The following is a 12,626-nucleotide window of genomic DNA, read 5'->3' as shown; positions in this document are numbered from 1 at the left end:
ACTGGTACAGAGAGATACAGTTCTTTCTTTCTCGCCTTCACAGTAGAGGAGTTTTGGTCAGTGTATGTGAGTGAGCGCGTGACATAGTACTGTAGTGCAATTGTGAGTCATGAATACTGCAGCTAGGTGACCCTCCCTTCCTTCCTCCCCCCTCACTCACTGTCCTTATCCCCCAACACAACCCCTCCCTAGCTCCGTCCGTGTGTCCGTACGAATTACTTTTGTCTATGCAAGAACTTCTGAAAATTTTATCGGATTTCACCAAATTTTCTTCACAAAAATATTATAAAATGTTCTTGTTTCAGTTCATATATCAGCGAAGTACGACCGTTTTAGAAGGTTATTATTATTATTATAATTATTATAAGTAGTAGTAGCAGTAGTAGTAGTAGTAGTAGTAGCAGTAGTAGTAGTAGTAGTATATCATTAGTATTATCTTATCAATGATTTTTTACCGCCATTTAAGCCATCGTCTTACGCCCATATTATTAAACAACATCTTCCCTTGAAGAGGGTCGTCGTGTTTCAACCCAAGTTTTAAACTAAATGAGTCCTGAGGGACACCGCAGTACAGTACTTAACGGGGTGATGTGGCGGTAAAATGAACTAATTCCAATATTATAAATTAATTTTATTGGAATTAGTTCATTTTACCGCAACACCGCCCCGTTAAGTACTGTACTGCGGTGTCCCTCAGGACTCATTTAGTTTAAAACTTGGGTTGAAACACGACGACCCTCTTCAAGGGAAGATGTTGTTTAATAATACGGGCGTTAATGTCTTTACCTTCCTGGGAGGTTGCTGAGGTAACATGGCTCTGAGAGGTTGCTGGGGTAACGTGGTTCTGAGAAGTTGCTGGGGTAACGTAGTTCTGAGAAGTTGCTGGGGTAACGTAGTTCTGAGAAGTTGCCGGGGTAACATGGCTCTGAGAGGTTGCAGAAGTAACGTAGTTCTGAGGAGTTGCTGGGATAGCGTAGTTCTGAGAGATTGCTGGGGTAACATGGCTATGAGAGATTGCTGGGGTAGCGTGGCTCTGACAGGTTGCTGGGGTAGAGTGGTCCTGGGAGGTTGGTGGGGTAGCGTGGCTCTCGGAGGTTGCTGAGGCAACGTGGCTCTGAGAGGTTGCTGGGGTAACGTGGCTGTGGGAGGTTGCTGGGGTAACGGTTCTGGGAGGTTGCTGGGGTAACATGGCTCTGGGAGGTTGCTGGGGTAGCGTGGCTCTGAGAGGTTGCTGGGATAGCGTGGCTCTGAGAGGTTGCTGGGATAGCGTGGCTCTGAGAGGTTGCTGGGGTAGCGTGGCTCTAGGAGGTTGCTGGGGTAGCGTGGCTCTGGGAGGTTGCTGGGATAGCGTGGCTCTGGGAGGTTGCTGGGGTAGCGTGGCTCTGGGAGGTTGCTGGAAGCGTGGCTCTGAGAGGTTGCTGGGGTAAAGTGGCTGTGGGAGGTTGCTGGGACAGCGTGGCTCTGGGAGGTTGCTGGGGTAACGTGGTTCTTGAGAGGTTGCTGGGGTAACGTGGCCTGGGAGGTTGCTGGGGTAACGTGGCTCTGGGAGGTTGCTGGGGTAACGTGGCTCTGGGAGGTTGGGCGTTGGCTCTGGGAGGGCTAGGGCAGCATGGCTCTGAGAGGTTGCTGGGATAGCGTGGCTCTGAGAGGTTGCTGGGATAGCGTGGCTGGGAGGTTGCTGGGGTAGCGTGGCTCTGGGAGGTTACTAGCGTGGCTCTGAGAGGTTGTGGATAGCGTGGCTCTGGGAGGTTGCTGGGAGCGTGGCTCTGGGAGGTTGCTGGGGTAGCGTGGCTCGAGAGGTTGCTGGGAGCGTGGCTCTGGGAGGTTGCTGGGTAGCGTGGCTCTGGGAGGTTGCGGATAGCGTGGCTCTGAGAGGTTGCTGGGGCAAAGTGGCTGTGGAGGTTGCGATAGCGTGGCTCTGGGAGGGCGTGGCTCTGGGAGGTTGCTGGGGTAACGTGGTTCTTGAGAGGTTGCTGGGGTAACGTGGCTCTGGGAGGTTGCTGGGGTGAGTGTGGCTCTGGGAAGTTGGGTTAGCGTGGCTCTGGGAGGTTGCTGGGATAGCGTGGCTGTGGGAGGTTGCTGGGTTAGCGTGGCTCTAGGAGGTTGCTGCTGGGGTAACGTGGCTCTGGGAGGTTGCTGGGGTAGTGTGGCTCTAGGAGGTTGCTAACTGGCTCTGGAGAGGTTGTTGGGGTAACGTTGCTCTGGGAGGTTGCTGGGATAACGGCTCTGGGAGGTTGCTGGGGTACCATAGCCTGGGAGGTTGCTGGGGTAACGTGGCTCTGGAGGTTGCTGGGGTAGCGTGGCTCTTGGAGGTTGCTGGGGCAACGTGGCTCTGAGAGGCTGGGGTCACGTGGCTCTAGGAGGTTGCTGGGGTAACATGGCTCTTGGAGAGGTTGCTGGGGTAAGGTGGCTCTTAAGAGGTTGCTGGGCAACGTGGCTCAGAGGTTTGCTGGGGTTACGTGGCTGTGGGAGGTTGCTGGGGTAACATGGCTCTTGAGAGGTTGCTGGGGTAACGTTGCTCTGGGAGGTTGCTGGGATAACGGCTCTGGGAGGTTGCTGGGGCACCATAGCTCTGGGAGGTTGCTGGGGTAACGTGGCTCTGGGAGGTTGCTGGGATAGCGTGGCCTGGGAGGTTGCTGGGTAGCGTGGCTCTTGGAGGTTGCTGAGGTAACATGGCTCTGAGAGGTTGCTGGGGTAAGGTGGCTTTAAGAGGTTGCTGGGGCAACGTGGCTCTGAGAGGTTGCTGGTCACGTGGCTCTAGGAGGTTGCTGGGGCAACGTGGCTCTGAGAGGTTGCTGGGGTCACGTGGCTCCTAGGAGGTTGCTGGGGTACATGGCTCTTAAGAGGTTGCTGGGGTAACGTGGCTCTGAGAGGTTGCACGTGGCTCTAGGAGGTTGGCTCGTGGCTCCTAGGAGGTTGCTGGGGTAACATGGCTCTTAAGAGGTTGCTGGGGTAACGTGGCTCTGAGAGGTTGCTGGGGCAACGTGGCTCTGAGAGGTTGCTGGGGTCACGTGGCTCTAGGAGGTTGCTGCTGGGGTAACGTGACTCAGAGGTTGCTGGGGTCACGTGGCTGGGGTAACATGGCTCTTAAGAGGTTGCTGGGGTAACGTGGCTCTTGAGAGGTTGCTGGGGTACCATGGTTCTGAGAGGTTGCTGGGGTAACATGGCTCTGGGAGGTTGCTGGGGTAGCGTGGCTCTGAGAGGTTGCTGGGATAGCGTGGCTCTGAGAGGTTGCTGGGATAGCGTGGCTCTGAGAGGTTGCTGGGGTAGCGTGGCTCTAGGAGGTTGCTGGGGTAGCGTGGCTCTGGGAGGTTGCTGCCACAGAGTCAGGTGATGTTGAATTTTACATGTCAGTTTGATCACGGGGGAGGGGAGAGGGAACCATATTTACGTATCCCCTCCACTGGTTTCGACTCCCACACTCTTTTATTAGGGGGTTGGGGTGCAGGTGGGGGTTGGATCGGGATGTGGGTTATTGTAGGGGTTTGCATTATAACATATAAAGTATTGTTGGGGTTGAAGAGAGACTATTATAGTAGTAGTAGTAGTAGTATTTAACACCTACACACAACACGTAAAATATTTCACCCGAGAACCCGTTAATTACTACCTAACAGATTACACAAATATTCTTATTAATTCCACTTAGTTCCTCACGTCGCCATCTACAGTAGTAAGTTGGCCCCAGTCTTAATCGTTGCCAGTCATCATCGACCCCCTGTCCTAATGGGCCAAAATCCTCATAGACCCCAAATTAACCATTGCAAACTTAAACATCATATTTGAAATGGGTTCGGGCCCCAGGTAGGGAAAGACCCACAGATGAACACTACAAGATTTAAGAGCTTTAGAGCCGTGACGAAAGCCTCTTGTTTACATTTAGAACTTGTAGTGACTGAACCTTAGACCTCGACGACTCCATTATTATCAACCATCTGTGTTAACATTAGTTATGACCAACATGCGTTGTTTTATTTCCGTAATGATTAAATGTTAAATCTAGTCAAAATAAGTGTGAATCTGAAACATTGCTCAAGTTGATAAGATCTTAATACTTACATTATGTGGCAGGAAGTTTGACTTTTTGAAAGTGTAAGTGTGTGTGTGTGTGTGTGTGTGTGTGTGTGTGTGTGTGTGTGTGTGTGTGTGTGTACTTGTTAGCTACAAATTTTGAGAGTATTAAAACAGGTTGTCAAGTAGAATACCTTGCCACGTTATGTACAGCCTGGGTCAGATGTTCGCTCCCTCCCAAAATGAAGTAGTATCAACCCTGATTGAGATAAAACCGCACACCCTCACCAGATAACAGTCAGGGTAAGTAAAGTTCGGAGACTCATTCCCGCGATTCAGCTTCACCACGGCGAGCCAACTTTTGTCCGTGTACATTATACCAAACAAAAATAGGGTTTGGGTGTATACGAGGTCAATAGGCCCGCTGCAGTTTTCTCTATTCGTATGTTGTTTTGATGTTTTCATTTATTTGCCAGTCGATTGGGTGAACGTACCGAGAAAGTATATATATGATAATTACCAATGCTGTACACATCAGCCTGTGAGAATATTGAAATACTGTACTTTCAAGTGCCAACCGTCCTTGTACTATATATATATATATATATATATATATATATATATATATATATATATATATATATATATATATATATATATATATATGCAGTATATATGCAGTATATCCTCTTTGCCACTGATCGGCTCGTTAGCCACTTGGGCGGTAAGTCACGTCTCTGTTCCGAACTGTTGGCAAGTACTGGGAATGAACTGGCTCCTGAATATATCGGAACCTGCTCCAGTGTTGGTCAAGTCTGGCCTTGAATGAGTTCACACTCGGTGCCGTCACAATATTCTCTGGCAGATTGTTCCGAGAGTTCACAATTCTCACTCCAAAAAAGTTTGCCCTCACGGTTTTCTGAACTTGTGGCTTCTTCAACCTTGAGCTGTGACCCTTGTGGGGCAGGTGCCCACCAGCGCCAGGCATGTACAGTTAACCAAAGGTGCACCGACCCCACCCTGAGTCTCGTACTTGCAATTTTACCTGGCAATTCTTGGTAAAGGAAGGCTGTATGTAAAGGTGATTGTGATTGGTGGATCTGTTTTTGGCTGTATCACTGTCTGGATAAATACTAAACAAACCAAAGGTAACATTCTTATAATAATAAAATGTTCATCATTATTTATGGTCAGGAGAAGTTTCCAATTTTTCGTATATTTGGTTAAATAGTGAAAAAAAATTATATTAATGAATTGGCAATTCAACTACAACCACAGCTGCCACAAGATTCTCACATCAAATTTTCTTCATTATTTAAGCAAATATACAAATATTTGGAAACTTCTCATGATCATAAATAATTAATAGTTTATTATTATTAAAATGCTATCTTTGGTTTGTTGACCACACACTGCGGTCATGCAGAAAGTCTCCGACCCACGCTAGGACAATTTCCGAATCCCGTACCCTTTCAATTAATTCACAGTCTTTCATATATATATATATATATATATATATATATATATATAATAATAATAATAATAACAAATGCACTGAATAATGCAAAGGGGAATCTTACAAAGCCAAAAGAATTACAACCTGTAACTAACATAAACACTGGCAGAAGAATCACGCTACGACTAAAATTGCCATAGTACAAACATGGAGCCTGGATATGATTCGGGTTTCGGCTACTATTCCATGATCCTTTGACTCTTCTGGCGTGGCCAGTGATCCGCAAACGGACCATATCTCTGAATAAACCATATTATGAACAAGCTATACATATATTGTCACACTAAATTAACCTTTTTGTTCCTTCCAAAGCAGACGCGTAGTCATTATTTTTCAAGAATAACTGTTATTACCGAACATATGCCTCATATGTTTAACTAATATATCCTGCCCCAGCAACCTCTTAAGAGCCACGTTACCCCAGCAACCTCTCAAGAGCCATGTTACCCCAGCAATCTCTCAGAGCCATGGTACCCCAGCAACCTCCCAGAGCCACGTTACCCCAGCAACCTCTCAAGAGCCATGTTACCCCAGCAACCTCTCAGGGCCGCGCTACCCCAGCAACCTCTCAGAGCCATGTTACCCCAGCAATCTCTCAGAGCCATGTTACCCCAGCAATCTCTCAGAGCCATGTTACCCCAACATTCTCTCAGAACTACGCTATCCCAGCAACTCCTCAGAACTACGTTACTTCTACAACCTCTCAGAGCCATGTTACCCCGGCAACTTCTCAGAACTACTTTACCCCAGCAACTTCTCTTTTGGAATAATCTGCCAGACAGTGATTTGACATCGAGTATGGGCTGTTTGTTTCAAGACCAGACTTGACCAACACTGCAGTAGGTAGATACTTTCTCCAAGGAGCCAGTACTTGCCCACGGTGCATAACAAGTGCGTAAGAGACACAGGACCGACTGCCCAAGTGGCTAACGAGCCGATCAGTAGCAAAGAGGATAAAAGTAAAAAAAGTAATACCTGGTACTGTATTTACTCAGTAAAATCGTCAAGTTCACAACAGTTAATCATTCACATAGTGTACTGTAGACACACTGAATGGATGTCAGTAATCCAATTCAACCAGGGATATCTAGACCCACCACCCATGCCTACCCCTCTCCCCATTCCCTAGCCCCCCATTGTTTCTCAAACTTGTACACACTTTACAGCATGTTGGGATTAAAGAATACATTCGTGGACAATGTGTGTCTTGATGCCATTATACAGGATTAGGTTTCTGCTTCCCAGACTCCAGTGACTCCAGTAAGAAGTGTAAACAAGATGATGAATACCAGTAGATCATGCACTGAAGGTATAATTCTGTTGAGTCACTCGGTCAACCATAAAGTCATAATTATTAGATTCATTCTTTAATCAAGGACAGATCCAGAATTTTTTTAAATTAGTGATGACTGGTCAAGGATGGTCAAATGCTGAAGTGTGTGTGTGTGTGTGTGTGTGTGTGCGTGCGTGCGTGCGTGCGTGCGTGTGTGTGTGTGTGTGTGTGTGTGTGTGTGTGTGTGTGTGTGTGTGTGTGTGTGTGCGTGTGCATTTTGAACATGGGTTTAATTCATTCAAGTGTATACTGTACATGTACAGTACTGTATTTAGATTCTGTACAAGAAATTGCAAATAAACAAACATATACCCAGAATTTGCTTGAGTTTGGAGACGCATTTTATATGTGACAGACAAAAAAAAATGTTACAGTATTGTATTTTATGTTTTGATTGTTAGTATATGTATATGAAAGGATATTAGGGGAAGTTAATTTATCATAGTGTGTTAACCATTGTTACTATTCTCCTTTTCCTTTAGAGAGAGAGAGAAGGGGGGGGGGGGAGGAGCTCAGGGTAATAGGAGCACCCCTTGACTGTGCCCTGCACTTCACCCATTAGCTTACTCAGCATTGTTGATGAAATGTAGCAAATGAAGAATACAAATCATTAACAGTGAAAATGTTTGGGATCTAGCAAAATAGATATATACTGTACTGTACTGTACTGTAGTATATAAAATAAACTACCCTACATTCACTAATAAAGAATGGAAGAGCCACAGGTACATAAGTCTTTATTTACTAGAATAATTACACTAATAAAAAACTCACAAGACATAGGTATGCCAGCTATATGCGAAATGTCAATGTCTGTTGGTACAGCAGCCTTATGCATGGGCAGACTATACAATGATAGTTACTAAGATGGCCTTCTTTCTGATTAAAATAACTTAACCATTAACAACACAGTCCATCAGTATGGCTACCGTACTTTTTTCCTTTTTTTTACGGGGATTAGCCCACCCTTGCACAGGTCACCAACCCACGTTGAGGGCTGGGAGGGGGGGGGGTTGAACCATAAATGCAGAAATGAAAAAATAAAACAGATCAAGAGTGAGAAACAATATATTGTACAGTGTACTGTATATACTGTGTTGGCAAAGAAAGAGAAACAATTGAGACTAATTGTGTGTAAATGAGGCAGAAAGTCGTCAGATCAGCAACCTGGGACTTGGTCACATTTTTTGTGATGTCATATGGCAGTAGTGCCTAACATTAGACAACACATGATTCCAATATCTTCAGTATGGGTTTAAAAAAATACATACTGTATATTACTTGATCGTTTGATAATTCAAAGAATAAGTACTTCTGCCCCCTCAGGATCACACTAGTGAGTGAGGAGGAGAAATGGGAGGTTATTCGGCAGGCAAAAACTTCGCAAGGAGCGAGGCATCTCGGAGTGTATTCATTCATCCAGATCGCACGGTAAGGCAGAGGGAACAGCACAAGAAGCTCCTAATAGACTTGAAGCAGAGAAGGGAAGAGTCGAGGAGGAGTGGGGACGGGTGTGCATGGGTTTTATTCAGGGGGAGGGTAGTCGAAACAAGTGTGCCGACGCAGGGCCAGGGGGCAGCAGCGCACCCTCCACCAGCTCTACCCCCCACCCGGGAGGCGGCACCAGCACCGCCTACCAGCCGGAAGGAGGCGAGCGCCGTGCAAACAATGACATTTCTAACCACACCCTGCAAAATACAGTGTACTTAGCAAATGCTGCAGCTTCTGAGAATGGGGGGGGGGGTTACTACTAAGAGCAGAGACGTTACCGAGAACAAATTCTGGCTTGAATGTCATGTACACTAATACTGACACGTTCCTTGATAAGAGAGAGGAGTTTGAAACACTACTGAAGGTACACCAACCAGATATTGTAGGAGTTGTAGAACTGTTGTACAAGAACAGGAGAATCGACCCAGAGGAATGTGAGTTCAGTATTGCTGGATATGACTCATTTACGAACCTTTCTCAAGAAACTTGCAAGAGGGGTGTGGTTATCTATGCTAGGCAAGACCTTAGAGCCAGCCAGGCGAGGGTACAGGGAGAGGATGTTTTTGAAGAGTCCAAGTAGTGTAAAATTAAATTAAAGGGAGGGGACTTACTTATTGTCGGGTGTATCTACAGATCCCCAAACTGTGGCCCACTTAATCAGAGGAACTTAAGAGCCTTAATAGACAATGCGGCGTTGCTCAACCCTAGCCACCTCCTTATCATGGGGGACTTTAACTATGGCGACATCGACTGGAGAAACGAGTTCACCCCAAATGACTTGAATAACCCTGATACTCTTTTTGTAGAAACTCTGAGAGATAATTTTCTGTTCCAACATGTTAGAGACCCGGCACATCACACAGGGGAGCAAACACCCAAGCCACTTGAACTCATCATAACAGACGAGGAGGGTATGGTGGCCAAACTGGAACGCCTTACCCTAGTTGGCACCAGTCACCATATAGTGTTGTCATTCAGATTTGACTGTTACCTAGTTCAAGATAAGGCCAGGCCAAGGTGCAAATATTACAAGGGAACTTACAACGGGATGAGGGAAGAGATGAGGGGTATCCACTGGCCTGACTCATTAAGGCACAAGAACGCAGACACCACGCTGAATATCATAACTAATAAAGTTTCTTGGGAAACGTTCGTAAATGAGTCATATCCAGCAATACTGAACTCCCATTCCTCTGGGTCGATTCTCTTGTTCTTGTACAACAGTTCTACAACTACAATATCAGGTTGGTGTACCTTCAGTAGTGTTTCAAACTCCTCCCTCTTATCAAGGAACGTGTCAGTACTGTATTAGTGTACATGACATTCAGGCCAGAATTTGTTCTCGGTAACGTCTCTGCTCTTAGTAGTAACTCCGGCCCCTCTCCATTCTCAGAAGCTGCAGGTTTTACTAAATACCCTATATTTTGCAGGGTGTGGTTAGAAATGTCATTGCTTACACAGCGCTCGCCTCCTCCTGTCTGGTAGGCGGAGCTGGTGCCTCCTTCCGAGTGGGGGGTAGAGTGGGTGGAGGGTGCGCTGCTGCCCCCTGGCTCTGTGTCGGCACACTTACTTCCGGTCCCCTTCCCCTGGATATAACCCATGTACACCCATCCCCGTTCCTTCTCAACTCCTCCCTCCTCTGCTTCAAGTCCTGTAGGAGATTCTTGTGCTGTTCTATCTGCAATACCATGCGATCTGGGCAAATGAATACATTTTGAAACGTATCGCTCTTTGCTAAGTTTTTTGCATGTCAGATAACCTCCCATTTCTCCTCCTCACTCACTAGTGTGATCTGGAAGGGCGAGGCTTCTTCCCCTGCTTTTGTCCCAGCCTCCTCACATCCTGAGGGGGGGTTGGCATAATCAGAGCCGCTGTACAAATATTCATAAACTGCATCTTATCGTGTGTTTGCCTAGTCTCCGCTTCATCCGCCTGGCTCTCAGGGACTCCTTAGACCATTACGTTGTTCCTGTGCTGGAGACGGGAGTGTGAGCTGTTTTAAGACCAGACTTGACAAGCACTGGGGTAGGTTCAGATACTCTCAGGAGCCAGTGCATGCCCAGTACTTACCAACAGTGTGTAACAGAGACGCGACCGATCACCCAAGTGACTAACGAGCCAATCAGTGATGAAAAAAAAATAAAAAATCCAGTTAAAGTGACCGATCGCCCAAGCGGCTAACGAGGGGGGTGTCATATCTCCATAACAGGTCATTTCCCCTGGAAATTAAGGTCATATTTGAACCAAATACACCAGAAAGCATGTTTTTGTGTAAAAATCGAAGGGTTAGTAAAACAATTTTTTACCAAGTACTGGAATTATAAAATATGATATCCTTATGAAAAGGACAACTTGGATCCTGCACTCCTTTTACTGAACCTTTGACACTGTACACAAGGAGGCAAGACAGATGGCACCCATTTACAACTGAGGAAGCTGTGAGTTTCTTAGGAACACATCAGTGACTCATAGGACTAGGAATGGGCCTTGTGTGCACTCAGCCACTGTGCCAGTCTTTTAATTAGGCAATGGGTCTAAAAATGTAGTTGCCCTGAGCTACCTAGTCTGATGTTGACACAATATTGATACAGTACAGTACTGAATTTGCATTTTATGTACACACAGTGGTGGTGTTTTCATTGTTGTAGGTGTAAGCAATTTTAGGATATTGCAATTCAATGTCCAATTGAAAGAAAAAGTCACTGTAATTTGACACAAATGAAATACTGTACTGTACTGTACTTTAATTCAGTTTTACTTCCAAATGCCCCTGCAGACGAACTAAATTTGCTGTGCCGTTACATCAATACCTGTATATCTATGATAACACTTCATTATATATACCGATATTATAATTAAATGAAATGGTTTTTCTTAATATTGGTAATGTAAATGTTAGTTGTGCATGCAAATAAATTATTACCTCACAATTAATTTACTGTATTATGATTTTTGTGGGGTACCGGGTATTTGTGATGAATTAAAACTATAAAGTCTTAGGTCTACCACTGATACATATACAGGTATGATTTTTGTCCACAGGCTTCACCCTAACTACTTGTACCAACACTCTTACATGCCCACTACTGCTGGTCTCCTGCAAATGGGGCCCTCACCACTCAACCACAATGCTGCTGCACTTGCAGCTGCAAGCCAGGCAGCATATATTGACTACTCTTCGACTGCAGGAGCAGTTGCCTACCCTGGCTATCAGTCAGCTGCTGCAACCAACATGGAACCATACGCAGCAGCTGTGTCTGCAGGTACGTCAGCAGATGGTCCAGGTAACTTTTTCAATAGGTATCATGTTGTGTCGTGTGTTTTTGGAGAATAACCATCATTAATTTTAAAAGGTTTAAAAGACTGCATATAGCACAATACGTTTTATAACACATTTTTATGTGTCTCAGCTCTATGAATACCAGTCCTGATTAATTGTTTGACTGACTCACTGAAAGGAATTTTTTACTAATTTTACCAGTTTTTGGTTATTTGTTTATGTACTGATCCTCAATATTAGAAAAACAATTATTTGCTCATGTGAAAACACTTCAATCAATAAATCAGAGTACCAGCCTCATATCTGAGGGTTGGCGACCACAGTCCCTCACCCTAAATGTTCTCGGGCTGTTTTTACCAATCCTCTAAGGTTTTTTTTTATCTCTGGGGACCCAGTTTTTAATTTCATTCATCCATCCCAGTCTCTGCCTTCCCCTGGCTCTCCTACCCTCAACTTTACCCATTAATATTTCTGTTATTATCCCTTCATCCCTAATTATATGACTAAAGTACAGTACACTGTATCTCATTGTTTTTTCTCTACATTTCAAGTTCAGTACTGTATTTATCTTGACTATTTATGAAGATGTAAATATGTCAGTGAATGGATGGAGGTATTTTGACTGGTGGATTTATTTTAGAAGCTGTGGCATGATTTCCAGTAGTACGTGCAAATGTATCTTCAGTATGCAGAGAAGATTGTTATTGTTTTGCAAAATAGTCTTGAGAATCCACTTTTACCTAAATGTACAGTACAGCATCTCAAAAAAGTATCTGTCCCAGGGGCAGATCCAGGGGGTCCTGGGGGTCTGGACCCCCCCCTTTTCTTCAGAAAATTCCAATACTTTTTCTTTAATGCAGAATTGTACTCAGGCATTATTGTATAGTAAAATATAATTACTATTGACCTCAGAATATCTCCTAATATCAAGTGCACTTGGCCTCAAAATGCCCATGATATTGATCAGATTTAAAAAAAATACGTATATATATTCC

General features: G+C 45.1%; 1 protein-coding gene across 6 annotated transcripts in view; it reads left to right on the top strand.

Moving 5' to 3' along the window:
• LOC121862902 (RNA-binding protein 24-B-like) overlaps window positions 1–12,626 on the top strand; it is a 120,751-nt gene that overhangs the window by 91,866 nt on the left and 16,259 nt on the right. For 4 of the 6 annotated variants that reach the window (XM_042361306.1, XM_042361301.1, XM_042361305.1 and 1 more), the window contains one exon: window positions 11,394–11,635. In XM_042361306.1, coding sequence (XP_042217240.1) covers window positions 11,394–11,635 — 242 coding nt within the window. The remainder of the gene's footprint in view (window positions 1–11,393; window positions 11,636–12,626) is intronic. The other 2 variants (XM_042361302.1, XM_042361303.1) reach the window with 1 other exon arrangement.

The sequence above is a fragment of the Homarus americanus genome, unplaced genomic scaffold, assembly GCF_018991925.1.
Source record: "Homarus americanus isolate GMGI-L3 unplaced genomic scaffold, GMGI_Hamer_2.0 scaffold24922, whole genome shotgun sequence".
Classification (NCBI taxonomy): domain Eukaryota; kingdom Metazoa; phylum Arthropoda; class Malacostraca; order Decapoda; family Nephropidae; genus Homarus; species Homarus americanus.
Note: the sequence above shows the minus strand (reverse complement) of the source record. Positions and strands in the feature narration are given on the sequence as shown.